Here is a 23,881-nt window from a genome sequence, read left to right on the forward strand (position 1 = left end):
CCCTTACTTTTGTGGCACTTCCCCGACCGACTGACAACAGCCCCGGTCCGACAAACCTCCCTGCCCTTAACTGCGAATCTAAATTACCTTATTACAGCTGCTGTAAGAAGATAATTTAGATTTGCGGCTACAGGGCAGGGAGGATTGTCGGACCGGGGCTGTTGTCGGTCGGTCGGTTGGGGAAGTGCCACAAAAGTAAGGGGACCTGGCCGGCTGTGCTGCAACCGGGGCGGGGTGTGGCGGGGCGGACCGCCCCCTCCCTTGGTAGCCACTCGAACCGCGAGGCTACTCTCCTCCTTACCTGCACTGCCTGCAGCACAGAGCCAAACGGAAGTCTTCCCGACGTCAGCGCTGACGTGGGAGGGAGGGAGGGCTTTGTTTAAGCCCTCCCTCCCCTCCGACGTCAGCGCTGACGTCGGGAAGACTTCCGTTCGGCTCTGTGCTGCAAGCAGAGAAGGTAGGGAGAAGAGCCGCGCGACTGAGTACATCCAGCTTTGTTTAAGCCCTCCCTCCCCTCCGACGTCAGCGCTGACGTCGGGAAGACTTCCGTTCGGCTCTGTGCTGCAAGCAGAGAAGGTAGAGAGAAGAGCCGCGCGACTGAGTACATCCAGCCCCGCAGGAACCCCGCGACCCTCGGAGGCGTCCCCACGGGATCCCCGCGACCCTAGGGGGCGTCCCCACGGGATCCCCGCGACCCTAGGGGCGTCCCCACGGGATCTCCGTGACCCAAAGGGGGAACCCGCGGGATGCCCGCAGGTCCCGCGGGATTCCCGTCGTCCCCGTTCCCGTGCAGCTCTCTAGCTGTTACTCCCATTCCTGGAGCAGAACCTGTTGTTACAATGCTATAAAAGTGTAGAAATTAAAATGTCTTCAAAAAAATATTTTAAAAACAACAACCAGCAACCTAGCTTTTCTACTTTTATTCCTGATTTCTTTAGTTCTTTATCTCCAAACCTTCCAAAGATACCATTTCATTCTATCTTCAAAAATCAAAACATTATGCAAAAGCTAGACATTGACCTGTATGTGACAAACAGACTTGTTGCATGAATTCAATGTACTCTGGTGTTATTTTTGATCGTACCCTTTAGAAGATCATATTGAGATAATTACAGATACAAGAACACACACTTTTTTTACAAAGCTGCATGGCAAATGCAACGAAGCCCAGTCAATTCCTGAGGATAGTATCATATTTATTGCGCTGGCCTGTGCTGTTGGCTTTACTAAAAGGATACATTAGTTGGTTAGAAGTTCATTAGGGTTGTCCAGAAAAACTTAAAGTTGAAAAAACCGTGCGAATTGAAGCCACTGATTACATAAAACACCATTTTTCTTAAAATTAGTTTTTTGGGGTGTTTTTATGCTTAATGGAGCAACTTCTTGGTATTATAGCTATAACTTTTATGTTTTCAAATTCAGCAATGATACATTAATTAAAAGACATTTTAAGCAAAAAAATCTAGCAGTATTTTATTAAATGAATCTTAAATATCTGCACTTTATTGTGGAAATAGCAGAAATTTAACATGTGCTAGTAGCTGAACACGTACATTTTGGGGTGTAGTCATCTACCAATGGCATTCCAAACACTCAAGCATTCAAAGTCTTCTTAAAATAGGTTAAAGCCTGCGATGCTGTTCAACTCCTTGCAACAAGGCCTCATGCTGCCCTGGGTCTCAGTGTGAGGCCTTGTTGCAAGGAGTTGAACAGCATTGCAGATTTTATTCTGATTCTCTCAACAAGACATTGAGGGATGGATTCAATCACGCAATGGTACAGTTTGGAGAATCATAGCTACATGAAAGATAGGACACCAGCAATGTAAGCCAGGGTTTTAAAGGCCTACATTTCCAACGCCTGCCTTTCATGAGAATCTCATCTAAGGAAGCGCAAAAGGCCACTTCCAGTGTTAACCACAGCTACAGCTGCCTTAAGCACTGCAAGGCACCTCTTTAGACAGGACACCAATGCCCATAGGCACTGTTTCTGGAGGTGCCTATGGGTGCCTCCATTTTTTAAACAGCTTTTTAATTAGTTTTTAAACGGTGCAGTCAATTAAGCTATGCAGCAGTAGAGCTCCTACCACTGTCTAACAGTGCCATTTATAGAGTTTGCGCCTGGATTTTTGAGTATTCAGAATGCCATTGGTAGATGACTACGCCAAAGTGTGTGTTTAGCTATTAGCAAAGAATGTTAAATTTCTGTTATTTTTCCATAATAAAGTGCAGATATTGAAGGTTCATTTAATAAAATTCTGCTAGAGTTTTTGCATAAAATATTTTTTTAGCAATGTATCATTGCTGAGTGTGAGAACATAAAAGTTATGGGGGTAATAATATTTAAAAAAAAAAACGTCTAAAAAGTGTCCTAAATGGCTACTTGGACGATCAAAAAGCCTGATCGTCCAAGTACCCATAACCAAAGCTGGTTTTTAGACATATTTAAAAACAGCTTAGGCCTTTCCCCTGCCACTAAACGCACAGAGAGAAAAGAGGTGTGTTTAGAGGAGGGGAAAGTGTGGGCAGTGGGCGGGAGATGGGCCGACCAACACCTAGATGTACAACAGGTATAACCAAAACATTTACAGGTTGCACTTAGACCTTTTTGACTTAGACGTAGTCAAAACAAGTCTAAGTGCCGAAAAAGGGGCCGCTGAGCTGTTGGCCACTGGCGCCATCAGTTCAGCGGCCCGGCAACCTACCCACCGCAACCATCGCGGCAGGAGAGATGCCTCATCTCCCCTACCGTGATGCCATCACTCCTTTACCCGAACTGCCGCGTCCCGCGTTAGGAGAGGTGCGCTATCTCTCCTGCTGCGGGTCGCAGCAGTTCCAGTAGAAGAGTGCTGGCATCGCGGTAGAGGAGATGAGGCATCTCTCCTGCCGCGATCCATCACCCCCCCCTCGCAATTAACATCGGACCAGGAGAGAGCCCAAGCTCTCCTGGCCCGCTACTGTCAGAAGAGGATCCAATACTTAACGACCTAATACCAGATAACTACAAAATTCACATGTTAAGTCGTGAAGACAGAAGAGGAGGAGGACTGGCTGTCATCCTTAAGGAAGAACTTGAACTTGAATTAACAGACTCCAAGATAACCAACCAATTAGAAACACTAGCATGCAAAATCAGTAACAAGGATCTAGAAGAGTACCTCTCCTGCATTCTATTTTATGTCCCGCCTAAAAGCTGGTCAAAGGCCAGAGAAGACTTCTACGAATTCATCTTACACAACTCAATTACTCCATCTTACAATATTATAGCAGGAGACATAAACCTACACTTAGAGAACGAGGACAATCCTGACACAAAAGATTTCAAAAACTTCCTATCCTCACTCAACTACAATCTCCCTTCATCCACACAAACTCATGAGAAAGGCCATCAGTTAGACTTGGTATCTATGTCCTCAAAAGAAATCCTAAACCCCACTATTTCCATATCCGACGGCATCTGGTACCACGACATCTGGTCCGATCATTTCACCTACTACTTTAACTTAATCTGGAATCAACCAAAAGAAAAATCTCACCCAAAGATAAAAATAAAAGAACATCTCACAAGGGGCCACATCAACCCAGAGGAATTCTGGGCACACTATGAATCGCGCGAGGAGATAAATGAAGGGGATGAGTTCTTGGAACAGTGGACAAAAACAAGCACATCCATCTTAGATAAAATAGCCCCTAAACGAAACAGAACAAAATGCTCAAATAAATATAATAAATGGTTCGACTCTGAACTATTAAAAATGAAACAATCAGTAAGACGACTAGAAAGGATCTGGAACAAAACGGGAGAAACACCAGACTGGAACAACTGGAGATCCAACATAAAGGACTACAAACAACTGATAAAAGAAAAACGAAAAACATTCTACTCATCCAAAATACACACATCCAACACGAGTTCAAAAGGAATCAACACTAAAGAACTGTTTAACCTGGTCACAAATTTATTTGATACCACACGCCACAATCAATCCATGCACGACATAAAACTCCCATCAGCAGACGATCTAGCACAACACTTTGACTCAAAAATTGTGAACCTAAGGAACACGTGCCCAACAATCAACACACAAGCACATCAAATAGCCAACACACATGGAAATGAAATACCAGTGGATATGTTTTGGAACTCATTTCAAGATCCAGAATGGAATAACTTCATAAAACTCTATAATAAATATACTAAATCACACTGCATTCTAGATCCCTGTCCCCCCAACATTATGAAAGCAGCTCCTTTAGACTTTAAACTAACACTATGGAGCTGTATGACCAATAAGTTCAAAAACGGGAAATTCCTAACGAATAACGGTCACATTATAATTACCCCAATTCCAAAAAATCGCAAACACTCCCTAACATCAGTAACCAATTACAGACCGGTAGCGTCCATTCCATTCTTCGTAAAAATAATGGAAGGTTTAGTACATACCCAATTGATGGACTACCTTGACCAGTTTTCTCTACTACACGAAACCCAATCCGGCTTCAGACCTCTGTTTAGCACTGAGACGGTGATAGCAGCGATCCTAGAACACTTACGCAACCTATTCACCAAGGGCCATAACGCCTTAATCATGCAATTTGACATGAGCTCGGCCTTCGACTTAGTTGGCCACAAAAAATTACTACAATGTTTAGACGCGATCGGCATTGGAGGTGAGGTACTTGACTGGTTCCGAGGATTCCTTACGGCCCGCACCTATCAGGTACGCTTCAACTGCAACCTCTCTAAAACATGGAGAAACCCATCAGGCGTTCCACAGGGGTCCCCATTATCCCCTCTACTCTTCAACGTCTATATATCATCACTAGGCATGCAGCTGGCCCAGCGAGGTATAAAAGTATTCAGTTACGCGGATGACTTTACAATCATTATCCCGTTTACTACGTCTCCCTCCGAAATCACCCCCACAGCAACAGAAGCACTAAACCTGATGGAACAATGGACCACAGAATTCAAACTCAAGCTCAATTCAGATAAAACTAAATTCTTTATAGCCTCGCCACACCCACATAACACGACAGAATCACTACGCATTAACAAACTCAATTACCCTATTCAACCAACAACGAAGGTTCTAGGGGTAATACTGGACCAAGGTCTAACTATGAAAGACCATGTAGACTCCCTAGTCAGAAAAGGATATTTTACCCTCTGGAAACTTAGGTCCATTAGAGCATACTTCGACACCTCAGCATTCAGAATTCTGGTACAATCCCTAATACTAAGCCACCTTGATTATTGCAACATTACCCATCTGGCAATCTCTCGGAAGCAAATGCAGAGACTACAACTTATACAAAATGCAGCAGTCAGGTTGATCTTCGGGTTGAAGAAGTCCGATCACATAACCCCTTCCTACCGACTCCTGCACTGGCTGCCAATGGAGGCTCGCACGAAGTTCAAGCTAGGATGTCTCTGCTTTAAGGTATTATCAGGTCTAGCCCCTAAATATATAATAGACCTCTTCTCATTCCCAACTAACAGACATGAGAGAAGCACACACCTGAAATTTGTTTCCCCACCGGCTAGAGGATGCAGATATAAGAGACATCATCAACAACTTTTATCGTACCAAGCAGCCTTATGGGGCAAAGACCTAGGAAAACTAATCACACACTCAAACAACTATAGCGAATTTAGGAGACACCTAAAAACATACCTGTTCTTGAATTACATAGGTAACAAACAAGGACAATAGCCCCCTTCGTAATTCCACCCATATCTGATCTTGCAAACTGTTAACCTCTAATCTCTAAACTATGAATGTCCCAATCAATTAATGAAACTTTTCTAACTCATTGTAAATAGCACGGAACTTCCCGGTCCGGCAGTATATAAACTGTTGTTATTATTAATGTTGTTAATATCAGATGGTCACTGTTATACTCTGTAATTCACTGACTGTACAGTTTCACCTCACTGTAAACCGCCTAGAAGTCGCAAGATTGTTGGCGGTATATAAGAATAAAGTTATTATTATTATTATCATGTTTCTATGTTTCTAAGTTATGAGATGAGCACTTGAGATATGTAGAAAACCCAAAACATCTGGGGGGTATTTCTATAACAGGACTCCTATATTTGGCTTCCAAGATGCCTATTTGGAATCTATTCTGTAAAGGAGAGTAAGGGCCAGATTCTGTTTAGGATGCCTATATTAGGTGCCACAAGGCGCCCTAGTCAAGGATGCCTAACTTTGGAATCTGTGAGCAACTTTTTAAAAAATTGTCTTAATTGGTGGGGTAATTAATCACACCACACCCGTTTTCAGCCAATCAGAATTGAACTTTTAAGATGCCTAGAATGCCATGCAAAACTCTTAAGATGCCTAGTGATGCCTAAGTCAAGGCGTTCTCTAATGCTAATGATGTCTACCTAAAAAGTAGGTGTGGTTATTGGCAGAAAATAGGCAGGGTTGACTTAGATGTTGCTAGGCATCCAAGTTAGGGGCTTGTAAATTAGGCCAAGTTAAACCTGGTCTAATATACTGGCGCCTACTTCTAGGATGTTTCAACGTTTTTTAGAATGTATTTCCTAATGATCTATCTTAAAATCAACATATCTTTGTAACCATGTTTTTATTGTAAACCAAGTCAAGCCCTATATCTTTAGGGATTATCTGGTATATAAATCTAAGATTTAGATTAGATTAGTCACTGCTAGGTGGGATTTTTTAAAGGATGCCTGGTGGTTGTTTGACAACCATGCAGACCAAAGCCTACAATGTAGGCATCTTAGGCGCCATTTATAGAATCTGGCCCTACAGTAAGTGCCTATATTTTATGGTGACCACTTAACACGCTTGAGAAATGGGCCGCAACATGGCAAATGAGGTTTAACGTGGATAAGTGTAAGATGATGCATGTCGGTAACAAAAATCTTATACACGAATATAGGATGTCTGGTGCAATACTCGGAGAGACCCTCCAGGAAAGAGACTTGGGAGTACTAGTAGACAAGTCAATGAAGCTGTCCGCACAATGTGCTGTAGCGGCAAAAAGGGTGAACAGAATACTAGGAATGATTAAGAAGGGGATCACAAACAGATTGAAGAAGGTTATCATGACGCTATACCAGGCCATAGTACTTCCCCACCTGGAAAACTGCATCCAGCACTGGCACCGTACATGAAGAAGGACATAGTACTACTCGAAAGGGTCCAGAGAAGAGTGACTAAAATGGTTAAGGGGCTGGAGGAGTTGCCGTACAGTGAGAGATTAGAGAAACTGGGTCTCTTCTCTCTTGAAATAAGGAGACAGAGGGGACACGATCAAAACATTCAATATAATGAAGGGAATAGACTTAGTATCTAAAAACAGGTTGTTCACCCTCTCCAAGGTAGAGAGAACGAGAGGGCACTCTCAAGTTAAAAGGGGATAGATTCCGTACAAACGTAAGGAAGTTTTTTTTCACTCAGAGAGTGGTAGAAATTTGGAACGCTCTTCTGGAGGCTGTTATAGGGGAAAACACCCTCCAGGGAATCAAAGCAAAGTTAGACAAGTTCCTACTGAACCAGAACTTATGCAGGTAAGGCTAGACTCAGTTAGGGCTATGTATGTTAATGCACACAGTTTAGGCAATAAGATTATAGAATTAGAGACTGAAATAATGAATGCCGACCTTGACGTGGTGGCAATATCCGAAACTTGGTTCACAGACTCTCATGGGTGGGATATGGCTATACCGGGATACAACTTATTTCGTCAGGACAGAGAGGGAAAGTCAGGGGGAGGGGTGGCACTATACATTAAAGAAGACATCAAAACTACCAGAATCACAGATGTCAAGTACACCAGGAAATCCCTCTGGGTAAACCTGGCCAGAGGCAGGGGAAAATGCCTGTATCTTGGTGTAGTATATAGACCTCCAAGACAACTGGAAGACAAAGACTCCGAATTAATTGAAGACATAGAGAATATCACTCTACAGGGAGATGCTGTTCTGCTAGGGGATTTCAACATGCCTGATGCAGATTGGAACTCATACTCAGCAACAACCAGCGGCAGCAGGAGACTGTTAACATCCATAAAGGGAGCACGACTCAAACAAATGGTATTGGAACCCACTAGGGCCCAGGCGATCCTGGACCTGGTACTCACCAACAGGGATAGCGTCTCGAAGGTCTCAGTAGGAGATACGCTAGCCTCCAGCAACCACAAGTGGTTCTACTTCAGGAAAGGTTTCCCTAGATCAAATATGAAAACAAAAGTACTCAACTTCCGAGGCACTGACTTCGAATGCATGGGAGATTTCGTCCACCGGACACTGCAGAACCAAGCTACGACTGATGATGTGGAAGCTATGTGGTCATCCCTGAAATCTACCATACATGAAGCGACAAGCCTCTACATTAAATCAGTACACAAATGGCAGCGAAACAACAAACCCCAATGGTACTCCACAGAAATCTTGCACCTCGTCAAGGAGAAGAAAAAAGCATTTATTTCCTACAAACGAACGGAGACTAGGGAAGCTAAACTAGAACATAGGGCGAGATCTGCAGCGGTCAAAACGGCAGTCAGGGATGCCAAACTTCGAGTGGAAGAGACTCTGACAAAGAACATGAAGAAAGGGGACAAATCCTTCTTCAGGTATATTAGTGATAGGAAAAAGAACACAGACGGGATAATACGCCTTAGAAAACCAGATGAGAACTGCGCAGAATCAGATTCCGATAAAGCAGAACTACTGAATGAATACTTCTGCTCGGTCTTCATCTGCGAGGCACCGGGGCACGGTCTGCAGTTGCAGGCAAGGCCCAGTGTGGAAGACCTGTTTCAGAATTTCGAGTTCACACCTGGCGACTTCTACTACGAACTGGCAAGACTCAAGGTGAACAAAGCCATGGGACCGGACAATCTACACCCCAGGGTGCTCAGTGAGCTGCGTGATGTCCTGGCAGAACCGCTATCAGGACTCTTCAATCTCTCCCTAAGTTCGGGGAGAGTCCCCATAGACTGGAAAACAGCTAACGTTGTTCCACTGCACAAAAAGGGTTGCAGGGCAGAGGCTGCAAACTACAGACCGGTGAGTCTCACATCAATAGTATGCAAACTCATGGAAACACTAATCAAACGTAAATTAGACGCAATCTTGGATAAGGAGAATCTACAGGATCCCAGTCAACACGGATTCACCAAGGGTAGGTCCTGCCAATCCAATCTCATCAGCTTCTTTGACTGGGTAACAAAACAGCTAGACTTGGGAGAATCCATGGACGTCGTATACCTAGATTTCAGCAAAGCTTTCGATAGTGTCCCGCATCGCAGGCTGTTGAGCAAGATGAAATCAATGGGGCTGGGAGAAACACTAACTACATGGGTCAATGATTGGCTGAGTGGCAGACTTCAGAGGGTGGTAGTTAACGGTACCCTCTCTAAAACATCGGAGGTGACCAGTGGAGTACCGCAGGGCTCAGTCTTGGGCTCGCTCCTTTTCAACATATTCATAGGGGACCTAACTCAGGGGCTTCAAGGTAAGATAACGTTATTCGCTGACGACGCCAAACTATGCAATATAGTGAGAGATGGCAATTCACCCGATAGTATGACACAGGACCTACATTTGTTGGAGCTTTGGTCCTTGACCTAGCAGCTGGGCTTCAATGCTAAGAAATGCAAGATCATGCACCTTGGCAGCAGAAATCCATGCAGAACTTACACCTTAAATGGTGAGACCTTAGTTAGAACTTCAACAGAATGAGACTTGGGAGTGATCATCAGCGCAGACATGAAAACTGCTGATCATGTGGAGAAGGCTTCATCTAAGGCAAGACAGTTGTTAGGTTGCATCCGCAGGAGTTTCGTCAGCTGGAAGCCTGAAGTCATAATGCCATTATACAGAACCATGGTGAGACCTCATTTGGAATACTGCTTGCAATTCTGGAGGCCACACTACCGAAAAGATGTGCTGAGAGTAGAGTCGGTGCAACGGATGGCCACCAGGATGGTCTCGGGGCTCAAGGATCTATCGTACGAGGAAAGACTGAAAAATTTGCGGCTGTACTCACTCGAGGAACATAGGGAGAGAGGAGACATGATCGAGACGTTTAAGTATATTACCGGCCATATCGAAATGGAAGAAGAGATTCTCTTTCTCAAAGGACACTCAGCCACAAGAGGGAATCCGCTCAAACTCAGGGGTGGGAAATTTCATGGCGACACCAGGAAATATTTCTTCACCGAGAGAGTGGTTGATCCTTGGAACAAGCTCCTGGTGCAGGTGATCGAGGCAAACAGCGTGCAAGAATTTAAGAGCAAATGGGATGCCCATGTGGGATCCCTTAGAAGGTTAAGCCAAGGGAATCTGTCACCAGGAGTGGGATCCCTAGGATAGTAGACTTGGGGGTGGGTCAGTAGAGTGGGCAGACCTGATGGGCTATGGCCCTTATCTGCCGTCATCTTCTATGTTTCTATGGTCTTTGACCTAAGGGCCGCCGTGGGAGTGGACTGCTGGGCACGATGGTCCACTGGTCTGATCCAGCAGCGGCAATTCTTATGTTCTTATGTAACACTAAATTTATCCAAACAACACTCAGTTTTTATATATAACTGTTCTTGTGAGGATCACCAATCAAACTCTCACCAAGATATAATACCAAACTCAGTATATATCTCAAATTCCTCATCTCCAATATATAAGCCCCAGCTCCTCAGAAGTAACACCTGTGCTCAAAAGTTTTCACTGCCCTAGGCTTTATGTGCTACCTCCTCACTGGAGCTGCTATCAATTTTTACTAATAAACTTTACTTTTAAATTTTAAATTTTTATTTAACAACCCTTCTAGCATATTTCAGGGGTACTTAGCTTTTAATTGTGGTCTTCTTTTCAGGGAAATAGGCTCCACAAATTCTTTAACGGGTAGCCATATTTTGTCAAATTTTGATTTATTACCTCTTTTTTTCCATGACAACCGATTCATATTTCCCAATTAGATGGACAGAATTTCACCAAAACATAAATGATAAGGAAGTTGAGTCCTTCCAAACTCATAAAATTGATTGGATAGCCACTGCTGTTAAAATAGCTACCAATTTCCTATGACTTTTTTATTATAACAATCGAGTCATCAAAAATATTAAAGAGAGCTCCAGCATATGATAAAGGAATATTAAGAGGTATTAGTATTTGAACATGACTCCAAATCCTCTGCCAAAATGCCTGCACTATTGGGCAATGAAAGAGCATATGATCCAATGTACCCTTTTCACCTTTACACTACCAGCATAATGGAGAAATCTCAGTGTTGATTTTACTGATCTTAACAGGAGTCCAAATTACCCGTCTTAACATAAAATCAAGTCACTTAATCCCTCTTTTCCCCAGATACATTAGATAAGAGATTGAGACCACTGGGACAGTTAGGGAAAAATGCTTGAGTACCTGAATGTAAACCATTTGGGCTGCAAGTTGTATAGAAATACTTAAATAAAATTAATTTGATCCTTCTAGAATATACTAGGGTTTGGAGGATTCTTAGAATCTGAGAATTTTAAAAGAGCTTGAAATATTTTTAGATGATGTAGATTTTATTGATAAATGTAACATTATATTGTATAAATGTTCACTTAACCTCATGATTTCATCGATCAACGCATTAAAAAGGGCTGAGGTAGTCAAATACCGTATATACTCGAATATAGGATGAGATTTGGGGGGTCTCGTCCTATATTCGGGTCATCCCCCAGTGACCACCCGAAACCCTCCTGGACTTCCTGTAGGCCTGCTTTAGGCCGGGACAGGAGGATTCCCTTCTGTCTCCTGCCCCAGCCGACACTAATAATTACCACCCTCCCTCCTTCCCTCACGTACCTTTTCCCTGGTAGTCAGGCGGTTTATCCCTCCTGCCGATTGCGAGTAGCCAGCGGTACACCCGGGCCGGCACACAGGAGTGAGCTTTTCATTCTCCCGGCCGGCTATGCACCGCTCCTTGATAGGCTGCCACCAGTTCTCGCAGCAACCTATCAAGGAGTGGTGCAGGGCCGGCTGGGAGCACAAAAAGCTCGCTACTGCGTGCTGGCCTGGGTGCACCACTAGCTACTTGCAATCAGCAGGAGGTATACACCGCTGGTCCACCAGGGAAAAGGTACGCGAAGGAAGGAGGGGGTAATTATTAGTGTCGGCCGGGGCAGGAGATGGGAGGGATCCCTCCTGTCACAGCCTACCACTAAGTGGTTTCAGTTAAGGGGAAGAGTTAATCTGCTGGCTGGGTTGGAGGGCAGAGGGGAGTACAGGACAATCAAGCCATTGTGACATCACTGATGAAGTTGGATCTTTTTAGTGGGAAGAAGGTACAGGGAAGGAAGGTGGGACAGTGTTCAGAGCCTGGCAGGAAAGGAGGCTTGGTTCAGAGCCTGGTAGGGAATGGGACTGAGTGCAGAGCCTTGCAGGGCAGAGCAGGGAGGGAAGGGGGCTGGGTGCAGAACTTAGCAAGGAGGGGGGGCTGAGTGCAGAATCTGGCAGGGGAGGGCATGAGGGAGGGGACACTGGGTGCAGATCCTGGCCGGGAATGGCACTTGAATATTAAGCCCCCATCTTATATTCGAGTCAACCATTTTTCCTCCTTTTGGGGGGAAAAATGGGGGTCTCGACTTATTTTAGATCGACTTATATTCGAGTATATACAGTAACCGGATTCAGAACTAACTGAACTTAAAATAAATGACTCCTGTTGTGACATGTTATCTGATTATAATTAGAACAGTTTTAGAAATACTGTATTAAACATGATGATTGGGAATGCACCTTATACTCAAATAATGTCTTATAGTCAAAAGGAATAAGGAGTAGCTATTGCTATATATATGTGTATAGATATATAGGTATTAGCTAGCACTAGAATAAGAATGTGGGGAAAATTAAATAAATTAAGAACATGGAAAAGGGCATGATGATTAAAAACTACAGGTATAATTATTTTTTAATCAGGCTTTCTCTTTTCTTTCTAATAGTAGTAATTGAAAAAACATCACCTCCCATGCCAGTCGAAGTTGCCCCTGATGTCTCTACATCAAGTGCAAGCCAAGTAATTGCACCCACTCAAGTTACAGGTATGTAAAAGATCAAATACTGAAACACAAACACATGTGAAAAACAGCACTGAAGCACTGTAATTTCATCTGGCGAACACATCTAGTTCTAGCATGTCTTTGTTGGAAAAGCAGTTGCTAGGTTTAAAGAATGTGAATCCAGTGAAAGGTTATGCTGGTGAATTTGTATAATGCACGAGATATTTCATTTGAATTCCACTGACACAGCACATTGCCTTCTGTGCAAGACTCCAGGGAGATTTTATTGAAAGTCTTTTCTTAGGATCTTTAGTTTTAAGAGAAGCAAACTGCCTGCTTCCTTGATTTCTTCTCCATTAATGAATGATTAGTCAGCTGTAAGGCATGGGAAACTGGAAGTGTGTCTGAAATAGAATATTGAATTGGCATGTTCATCTTTAGGCACCTTTTATAGAATTTCACATAGTGTATAGCCCTCGATGGAAATTGTTGTTTTAACTTGTTTTGGGTTTTTTTTTACCAAACTTTTTACCAAACCACCCTTGTATATTCTGATTTTGTTGAATATTTCTAGTTTTGCTTTCAGGTCTAGTATTAACTTTTTGTTATATGTTTAAGTTACTCTTATAGCTATTTGGTCCCAGCATCATTCTCCTGGTATCAGCTGATGTCCCAGCACCACTGCCAGTGCCATCTTCTCAAACTTACTAAAAGTAGTCATGGAGAGAAGGAATAAGCAGAGTGTGAGAGAGATAGGAAATAGATGCCTATTGGGCTAAGAAGGAGCACAACATTTTTTTTTATATCTGTGTTATATCAAATAAACTGAACAGAACAGAATCAGGGGGGAAGATAGGCAAAGATACAGTCGGGGAGGACAGGAAGATCAGGAAAGAAAATAAGGTTTTAAGAAAAAATTGCCAACTGTTTTACACATTGGTCCCTAATAACTATCCTAACACTATCTGCAAATCTTTTACATTGAAATCATTTACAGTGATTATCAGGTATCAAACAGCAGCTCATTCATTATATTCTTTTGTAGCTCAGTCTGTTGATGATATAATTTGGCATGCTGCTTCTTTACAGAATACAAAAAACATGAGTAATGCAAAAACTATTTTCTTATTGTGCTTCATTCATGTTAAATCCTGTCATTTTATGAATAGCCAGATGGCATCCATCTGCAGTAAGCAGGTAACGTATACTTACTTTCCATCCCATCTATGGGCAGCTGTTTTCAATGGCATTATCCAGATAATAATAATAATAATAACAGCTTATATACCGCAATACCGTGAAGTTCTATGCGGTTTACAGAAGATTAAGCAAAGGTTAGGAGCAATCCATGGGTGGAGTGAGAGCAGTCCTCTGTGTTACCTACTAGGGGCAATTTTGAATCTACCAACTAGATAAGTATCTGAATAATAATAAACATAAACATAGTAGTAGACTGAATATTACTGCTATCCAGATAGCATTGGCACTCACTGGATATCAACCTACCGTGTTTCCCCGAAAATAAGACCTAGTGTATTTTTAAGGCCCAAAATTAATATGACACTGTTTTATTTTAGGATATGTACATGATCATCTCTCCCTTCCTCTCCTTTACCCCAATTCTTCCTCTTTCCTTTCTCTCCCCCACATGTGCAGCATCTTTCCTCTCCTCCCTCCCATCCCCTTGTGCAGAAGAACCCTTGCCAAGCTTCTATCCTTCCCTCCCTCCCTCTTGCAGCAGAACCCTTGCCCAGCTTCTATCCTTCCCTCCCATCCACCTGTGCAGCAGAACCCTTGCCCAGCTTCTATCCTTCCCTCCCATCCACCTGTGCAGCAGAACCCTTGAGCACCCCCCTCGCCTCCGCCGCCAAACCCCCACTGATCCTTCATCCTTCCCTCCCATCCGAACCCTGCCGACCATGAGTGAGCCCTACATACCTTCATCCAAAGCAGCGTCGGGCCGGCAGCACTCTAAACAGGCTGCTTTGGCCTTCTCCGCTGGGGAATTCCCTCTGCCGCGTTACACGCAGCGACAACAACTTTTTCTTCCACCATTTCAATAGGTAACAGCCACTATGTCATTCTCTATTGTTTCTTCTACAAAAAAGAAAATCTAATGTTGTAATAAAATATATTAAGAGTATAAATATTCAATGATAGTGCTCAGTGAAAGCCATTCAGAACTTCAAGGCATGAAGAGCACGGGACTCTACCAGTTCTGGCTTAAATCCATCATGGCACTCCTCCCTTCCTACCACTATAACTTTTAAAGATTTCAAAAAGCTAAAACTGAAGCTGTAAATTTATATAAGTATATAAGTAGAGGAGTACTTATCTCAGCTGGTGTGCTTTGTTGTTAAGGAGCCCCGGCTTCTGCTTCAAGTCCTATCAAATGCTCAGTGTTCAGTGTTCCCAACCATTCAAAAATCCCCACACGAAAAACAAAAATACAAAAAAGTCACAATCCAACCAATCCATGAGATAAAAATCCATATAATATTCTGTTAATCCTTCAACTTCCTCACTTCTCTATCGTATACCATACCACTACAAGTCAAGAGGCACTATTTTGAACCCTTCCCTTAGCTACACAGGGTAGGAGCAACTGGGGATTGCTCCTACACTATTCCACAAATATGCCTAGGCTGGGAGCAGGGATTGCGCTGAGTATCTTAAAAAGTATCTTTGAGGGTAGAAGGGTGTAAATGTCTGCGTTTGTGCACAATATGGTCACTTATTTTTTTTTAAAGATGCATAGAATCCCATGATAGAGAAATACTATTTTATTTGCTAATTGAAAAAATTGAAAATATTGGTCTTTGTCTCATGTTTGAATAAAAACAGGAAATGGTTATATACTGTTTGACTGAAAATGAGAATGAACTGAAAACTGATAATTGATTTGTGCAGCTGATATGGTTTCCAGCATGACTTTAGTAGTTTTGTGTAATTTGAGGTTTCCATATTTTTCATATATTTAAAAGTACAATGCCATAGCTTTTCATATACCGTATATACTTGAATATAAGTTGATCTGAATATAAATCGAGACCCACATTTCCCCCCAAAAAGGAGGAAAAATGGTTGACTCGAATATAAGTCGGGGGCTTAATATTCAAGTGCCCTGCCCTGTCAGGCTCTGCACCCAGCCCTCTCCCTGCCAGGCACTGTACCCAGCCCTCTTCCTTCCCTCCCTCCCTGTCAGGCTCTGCACCCCCCCCCTGTCAGGCTCTGCACCCCCCCCCATCAGGCTCTGCACCCAGCCCCCCTCCCTCCCTCCTCTGTCAGACTCTGTACCCAGCTCCACTCCCTCTCAGGCTCTGCACCCTTCTATGTCTTCATAATTCCTCTGCCGATCCCTGGTGGTCCAGAGGTGCAGCTGGCAGGAGCGAGCTTTCCGTGCTCCTGCCCCACTGCCAACCCGATTGGTGGTTGCTGCCGCAAGATCAGGTTTCTTCATCCACTGAGTAGGAGCGCACTTTGGTGCTCCTGCTTGGCACTGAGCGGCTTCTTGCCTGGCTCCTTCAAATTCTCGCCCTCCCTTTGGCTATTTACCTTTTACAATAAAAAAAAATATCTCCCTCCCCTTTGCTATTTGCTGCTTAGAAACATAAGAGAAGCTTAGCTGTCCTCAGTGTTTTTCAGTTACTGCCTGCATTCTGCATATTTGCTATGAACTGCTGAGAGGTCTAGGAATCCAAAGCAGGGGTGTAATTCTGGGAGGGGGTGTTGGCCCGAATATAAACCGGGACTCCCATTTTTGGGCCCAAAAATCCCGATTTATATTCAAGTATATACGGCAGCTACTTTTTGTATAGCTTTTATAAAATAAGCATGGAGCAGGTATGCTATTCACATTTCCCAATAAATGAATAAAATTTCCTTATGTGCTCTTTTATTAAAATCTTCTCTTCATATATTATTTACTGTTCTCTTAAAAAACCATTAGAGAAATTGTCATCTAATTTTTATAGATTACACTAGGTGGTTAATGAAATAAAAGAGTAGTCTTGTATTAAGTTGTCTCTGCCTTATTGATTAACTCAACACAAACCCCTCCCCTTAGTGCAGTTTTTAGCACCGTCCGCGGTGGTAACAGTTCCGACGCTCATAGAATTCCTTTGAGCGTCAGAGCTGTTACTCCTGCAGCCAGCGCTAAAAACTGCGCTACGGTTTTGTACAAGGGGGAAAATATCACGGCTCCAATAAGGTCATAAGGTCCAATAAGGTCACGGCTCCAATAAGGTCATATAAATTTTCCAGTTCATAGGTTCATTATTATTTTATGATTGTGATACTGTGCAATCAACAACATGCCAAAAGAAAATGTGCAATGATTTGCTTCACAGTTAATAAAAGCAATTTTAAATGAAGACGGAAAGACCCATTTAAAATGGATGTGAATAAATATGTCTCATAGAATGACATAGGGCTCCTTTTACGAAGCCGCGGTAGCGGTTTAACGCGCGTAATAGCACGCGCTAAACCGTCAGCCACGCTAGCCGCTTGAACAGGTTTGTTGGTTAGCGTGGGGGTAGTGCATGATTAATGTTGCATGCATTAAAGCTGCTACCGCGGCTTTGTAAAAGAAGCCCATAGTGGAGATCAGAATAAAAAAATGTTCCTAGGAACCAGTGATCTGACAGTTGCTGTACAAGTATGTCATCTGTTCATTTTTTTTTCTTATTTTTCTGGGTCTGATAAGTTCATGGATTGCTCATTGCAAGAAGTTCTGATTTTTTAAATGTTTGTTCCTTTCTTATAGAGATTAATGAGTGTTCAGTGGACCCTAATATCTGTGAAGCAGGCTATTGTATTAATCTACCTGTGGGCTATACCTGTGTCTGCTATTCTGGATTCAAGCTGAATGACCAGAAGACAAAATGCATTGGTAGGAAAGCCTTTTTGTTCTACAGGATTATCTGTTTTGCAAACTGGATGACTTATCAGCACCTTCCAGAGAGTGCTGCTGAATATCCTTACAGACCATCTTGGCACTACCCGGATAGCTCCGGTGCCGGTACAGGGCAGAACATGGGTGGAGCAGGAAGTCATCCTGTTAGCAGCCAATATTCAGCTCAGAAGCTGTCCTAACTTTATCTAGATAGCGAGTTCAATATCACTGTTATCCAGATAATTCTGATACTGACCACACTGTACAAATATTCAGCTCTGGATGAATCCAGATCCTGGCCCTGAATATCCCTATTTTATTTAACTTCTGCAGCCAGTATTTAAGGAAGCTGAGCATAGACATAGAATGGAACCTATTTGCTAAAGGTTTTCTTCCATTGTCAGTTATGTATGCTCCCTCTGCCATTTTCTATAAACTAAGGTGTAGATCTAACACATTGCTCATTTTGTGTTCTCTCCAGTGAGTCTGAAGTGCATTGAATTTGAAAAGTTCAGTTAGGAAGAAATACTCTTAAATGCACTGGAAACTTAAGTGGGAGGTCTCCCAAACTCAGCTGAGACAAAATTAGATGATAACTGTACTATAGAAGAAGGAAGGTAGGTACTATGGAGTTTTTTTCCCAAGCTAAAAAAATAATGATGACTTCCAGAATGGTTAGTTTTGGCAACCAAATATTGACAACTGGTAGTTAAGTCTTCACCAGCCCACAGAATGATTTGTTCCATCCTCTGGAGCTCTGTTTCCTCTCAGACAAACATATTCTCAAATACTGTAATAATAACCCAGACTGTCTACTTTTCTTACAATATATGTGAGATAGCCATAACCATGCTATTCATAAGTTATAATCTGTCAAACACATATATTGATCCTATCAGTTAACAGCAAAGTAACATACATTTTATGTCTAAAGAATGGTCCTTTCCATGACTGACTGAAATGCTTCTTACTGTTGCTTAAATAATTTCAAAGCACATTATTGATATATTGATTCAATTTTTAATGCCCTTGTATAATTTTTTATGCTTTATACAGATATCAATGAGTGCGCACAGATATCTCACCTCTGCTCACATGGGCACTGCGAGAACACAGAGGGAAGCTACCTTTGCATTTGCAACATTGGGTTCATGGCCAGTGAGAGAGGAACTGACTGCATTGGTAACAGTTTACCCCCTTAATTCAACTCAAAAATGCATATAGACATTTTAATTCAAAATGCATATAGTTATCCAAGACAAGGGTTTTGTTTTTTGTTTTTTTACTGCTTTGACATATTATCTGAAAAGCATATCAATTTTCAGGTGGATGAGAGCTTGCAACAGGACTTCTAAAAAGCACTTATTGGAAGTTTTTGTTTCTCCCAGGATGAGAGCATTCTTGTTCATTATTTTTATTAGCAAAATGTGTACTGTTTGCCCACTTTTGGAAACAGAGCCTTGTTGGTATGGGGGTTGACATTCAAAAGAAATGTATGTAGGAGAGGCCAGGACAAGGAAATTTAAGTTAGCTGCTCAATGCTAATTTACAGTGCTAGGCGCAAACTTAAGTACCTAAATTTAGAAGAAGCAAACACAGATATAGATTTAGGTGGCTCTGTTTGGCATCCTAAGATTGAGAAATTTTTACACTAAAATGGCTGAAGTTTTTCCAAACTGTAGGCTCCTAAAACTGAGGCATCTAGGACAGGTCAGGCTATCATTTTCAATGAAAATGTGCCTAAGTTTGTACTGGAATGATCACACACTCTCATAGACCTGTGAATGTTGACAAGCCTTATCTGTAATGTAGTCTGGGGAAGTCAGAAGAAGATAAAACATACTGTTTTTTAATTAAATGGCTATAAATCCATTGAAAACCCCTTTACTCCATATGCTACCAATTGATCAAAGCTGCTATGCAGTCAATTGTCGCAGTGATGTGGAAGATAGTGTTACATTAAGAAAGATGGTTCAATATGTGTTTAGTTGTATTTGGTGTCCTGCCTGTTCATTGTAACTCTACAATAATGGGTTATGGAGCTTTCATTAAAGCAGCAGTGCATAGTTGTAAGAGCCCTGCAGAAACATATATGAGTGTGCTATTTGGAAGCAGCACTGTACATATTTGCGTGCATTCTTCAAACATCCTTGTAATTTTGCAAGTGGAAACTGAGGAAGAGACAGAAAGTTATGTCTCCTTGGCTTATCTTTTTATAACTGGCTTACATAAGGCAGAGGGGACTCTGGTTGCTCTAGTGCAGGAGTTCTTAACCAATGGTGCCCGCATCCACAAGGGGTACAGAAAGAGGTCAAATGTGGCATAGAAAAGGGTCTTGAAATCTAAGGCAATTTATTTAAACTTACTAGACTCCCCACTCCTGTCCAATCTTCACTGGCTCCCAGTGATTTCCAGAATCCATTTCAAATGCTCCTGCCTGGCTTTTAACATCATTCACGGCATCCTTCCTCCCCTAATCCCACTATCCTTTAACTCCTCGAGTCCTGACTCCACCAGACCCGCCCAAAGGTATAAACTATCCTTCCCCTCTCTACACGGTATTCTCTATGCAGGTAAACTGGGAAAATCTCTAATGACCTTACTATCCCATTGCAGAACCTGGGCTCTCGCCAACTATTCCGCAAGCAACTGAAAACTTGGCTCTTCTCTAACATGTAATTCTATTTTCCCCCTTACTCTTCCATTCTATATATAAGCTCATGTAAACCTTTTCCTTTCTCTTCTTATATTAATAGTATAACTGTACTGCTCTAATTTTGGCGACATTTTAGCAGTTAGCATTATTAGTGGCTAACTATTAACAATATATATAGCTATCAGTAGTCACTAGTGGACAGGTGAGTTGGAAGGGGGTGCAAGGAATTTGTGGATCAGTTAAAGAAGTGCAGGAACCAAAAAGATTTAAGAATCCCTGTTCTCACAGAATATGCAATGGCTGGCTTTTCGAATTTCTGCTGTTTCTCTCAGCTTCTGCCCCATATGACAGAAGCCAATTCAACAGTTAGGAACTGCAGCTAGAGCATCTTCTTAGTGGCCTGGGCTATGAAGGTCCTAAAAACAGATAGGCAAGCAATCTGCTGGTCCCACAAAAATGGAAGATTCAGAAGCAGACATGTTGATTAAATAAAATCCTGTGGGGTCACGTGATGCCGTCTTGGTGAGCCGACGCGCGTGAAGGGAGCTCCCGGGCCCGCTCGCTTTTCCTGTGCTCTGCCGGCGTTGCTATCGGCGCAGTTTGCTTTCCCCGACTTCCGGTTTCGGAGGGGAAGTCCCTGCAGCGTTTCGTGCTCTCTTTTTGGGGAGCTATGGCTGCTAAAGTGACCCGCAAGGATCGGGAGAAGCCTCGGGTTGCTGACTCCAAGATGGCGGAACCGGCCCTCGTGTCTCCTTCTTCACCACGCTCCGAGTGGGTGGCGGATATTATCACGGAGGTGCGGGCAGCGATTCAAGACACCCTTACCTCCCAGCTCCAAAAGCTCTCTGACAAAATGGATGGATTGGATGATTCTGTGAGCCATCTTAGAGCGGAGTTTGGTTCCTTTCAGCAAAGGGTGTCCGATTTGGAGGACTCGGCTGGGCAGTCTCGGGAGGCCCAGACAGCGGCGGACTCAAAAATACGGCAGCTGGAACTCAAGGTGGAGGACCTGGAGAATCGCTCCAGGCGCAGCAATTTGCGACTTGTTGGCGTTCCCGAGTCGGTGTTGGATGGGCAGCTGCATTCCTTTCTGGAATCCTGGCTGGTGCAGTCTCTTCAGCTTCCTTCGACTGCGGGGCCCCTGCGGATTGAGAGAGCGCACCGTCTGGGAGTTCGCCGCCAGGATGCTACCCGTCCTAGGGTGGTAATCTTCAAGGTGTTGAATTATGCCCACAAGGTGGAGATCCTGCGGGCTATTCGGGCGAAAGGCCCCCTCACCTATGAAAACCAGAAGATTTTGTGCTTCCAGGACTTCTCGGTTCAATTGGCTGCCCGGAGGAAGGAGTTTGCCGCTGTTTGTCGTCAACTCCATGAGCGGCACATCCAGTTCGCGCTTCTCTATCCTGCACGCCTCAAAGTTCAACATGAGGGTCGCTCTCACTTTTTTGACTCTGCAGCCGATGCCTTGGCTTATGTGCAACGTCTGGCGGGAGCGGCGCCTAGCCCCTGATCGTCCTCTGTTTCCTAGTTTCTGGTTTCTGGACTGTACTGGGCTGGCTCTCTTGCTGTTTTGCTGCTGCTAGCAAGCAGCCTTGGACTTTGCCATGGGCTGCCGGTGGGGCGGTGGTGCTGGAGTTTTGGGAGCTGCTGCCATCTTCTCTGCCTGACCCATGTCCGCGGACTCCAGCCCTTTGGTTTTGTTTCTGCTGTTCTTGTTTGCCTGTGTATTGGATTATATGGCGCTGTTCCCCCGTGGGGGATGGCCTGCTTTCCTGCCATGGTGCCCCCTTCTGCTTTTGACATAGTTTCTCGTTTTGTTCTCTCTCAGCATAAGGGGGATTTTTTTTTATTTTATTTACTGATATGTTGTATTCTTTGCGGTTTATATTGGGACAGTTTCCCCGCATAGCTGCCTGTTCCTCCGCAGTAATGGTTCATTCTTATTTTATTTGTTGAGGTATTTCTTTAGTCTATTTCCAGTACTTCTTCTTCGTGGGTTAGTGTTTAGTTTATCTGGAAGTTGGGGGGTGGGCTCGGGAGGGCTTTTCAGCGTGACTGGTATCTGGGTTTCTCCCAGATCTGTACATGAGAATTTGGGGGTTGGAGATTGGGAGGTTGTTGGGGGGGGGGGGAGGGCTGCTGGGTGGTTGGGGGCTGGGCTTGGGAGGGGGGTTTGTATGTGTGGAGTGTTTGGAAGGGTGTGTTTGGGTGTGACTGGAGGTGGTTGTGGGACCCGGGGTATTGGTGTTTGGTTGTGTTTGTGTTTTTTTTTGGACTATGGGTGAATTTTTGCTCCGGGAAGGAGCCGCTGGCTGGGACGGTTCCCCCGGTTGTCTATTCAGCTATCTTTCTTTTTATCTTAGCTTTTCATACTCATGGTAATTAAGTTTATCTCCTGGAATGTCCATGGTATCACATCTCCTGTTAAACGCCAAAAAATTCTTAGTGCATTGAATCGACAAAAGGCGGATATAGCATTTTTGCAGGAGACCCACCTCTCTTCTGCGGAACATGTTAAACTCTGCCGGTGGTGGGTTGGCGAGATCTTGGAGTCTTCGGGTCTGCACCGGAAGGCGGGGGTGGTCATCTTATGTCGTAAGGGTCTGCATTTGACTACCCATAAGGTATGGTCTGACCCGCAGGGACGTTATCTGGTAGCTAAAGTGACACTTAATAGGCAGGATTTGCTCTTGTGTAATATATATGCTCCTAACACTTGGGATGGGTCCTTTATGCGTTCACTCACCAGACTCCTTCATCAGGACCTTCCAGTGGTGTTGGGTGGGGATTTTAATCAAGCTTTTGATCCCACTATTGACAAATCTAATCCCCTTCCTCACGACAGGTATGCCCCGAATAGAGGCCTTCCCTTATTTGCCTCTTCTATGTCTTTGATTGATGTGTGGCGGGTGTTACATCCTGGAGACCGCGACTACACTCATACATCTAGTGCCCATGCAACGCAGTCCCGTATTGATTATTGGTTGCTCACGGACTCCCTGTTTTCGCAGGTGAGCTCGGCGGAGATTGGAGGATATGATGTTTCGGATCATGCTATGATTGTTCTTATTTTAGAGTTTCCTGGAGATACCCCTGGGGGCTTTCATTGGCGGTTTCCTCTCTCGCTCTATTCTGATCAGGAGTTTCATGCTTTCTTGGTAGATAAATGGAAGGACTATGCTTTTCATAATGCGTCTCATAGGGGTGACTCCTTTCTTTACTGGGAGGCTGCTAAAGTGGTGTTGCGGGGTGAGATCATTGCTTACTCTAGCCGAAAGAAAAAAAGGCGCGACCGTCAGGTGC

The 23,881-nt window shown here is 43.5% G+C and overlaps 1 protein-coding gene across 7 annotated transcripts in view; it reads left to right on the top strand.

Moving 5' to 3' along the window:
• LTBP1 (latent transforming growth factor beta binding protein 1) overlaps window positions 1-23,881 on the top strand; it is a 941,660-nt gene that overhangs the window by 741,274 nt on the left and 176,505 nt on the right. For 5 of the 7 annotated variants that reach the window (XM_033937066.1, XM_033937071.1, XM_033937073.1 and 2 more), the window contains exons 15-17: window positions 12,972-13,070; window positions 17,794-17,919; window positions 18,979-19,104. In XM_033937066.1, the coding sequence (XP_033792957.1) occupies window positions 12,972-13,070; window positions 17,794-17,919; window positions 18,979-19,104 (351 nt within the window). The remainder of the gene's footprint in view (window positions 1-12,971; window positions 13,071-17,793; window positions 17,920-18,978; window positions 19,105-23,881) is intronic. The other 2 variants (XM_033937067.1, XM_033937069.1) reach the window with 1 other exon arrangement.

The sequence above is a fragment of the Geotrypetes seraphini genome, chromosome 3 (assembly GCF_902459505.1).
Source record: "Geotrypetes seraphini chromosome 3, aGeoSer1.1, whole genome shotgun sequence".
Classification (NCBI taxonomy): Eukaryota; Metazoa; Chordata; class Amphibia; order Gymnophiona; family Dermophiidae; genus Geotrypetes; species Geotrypetes seraphini.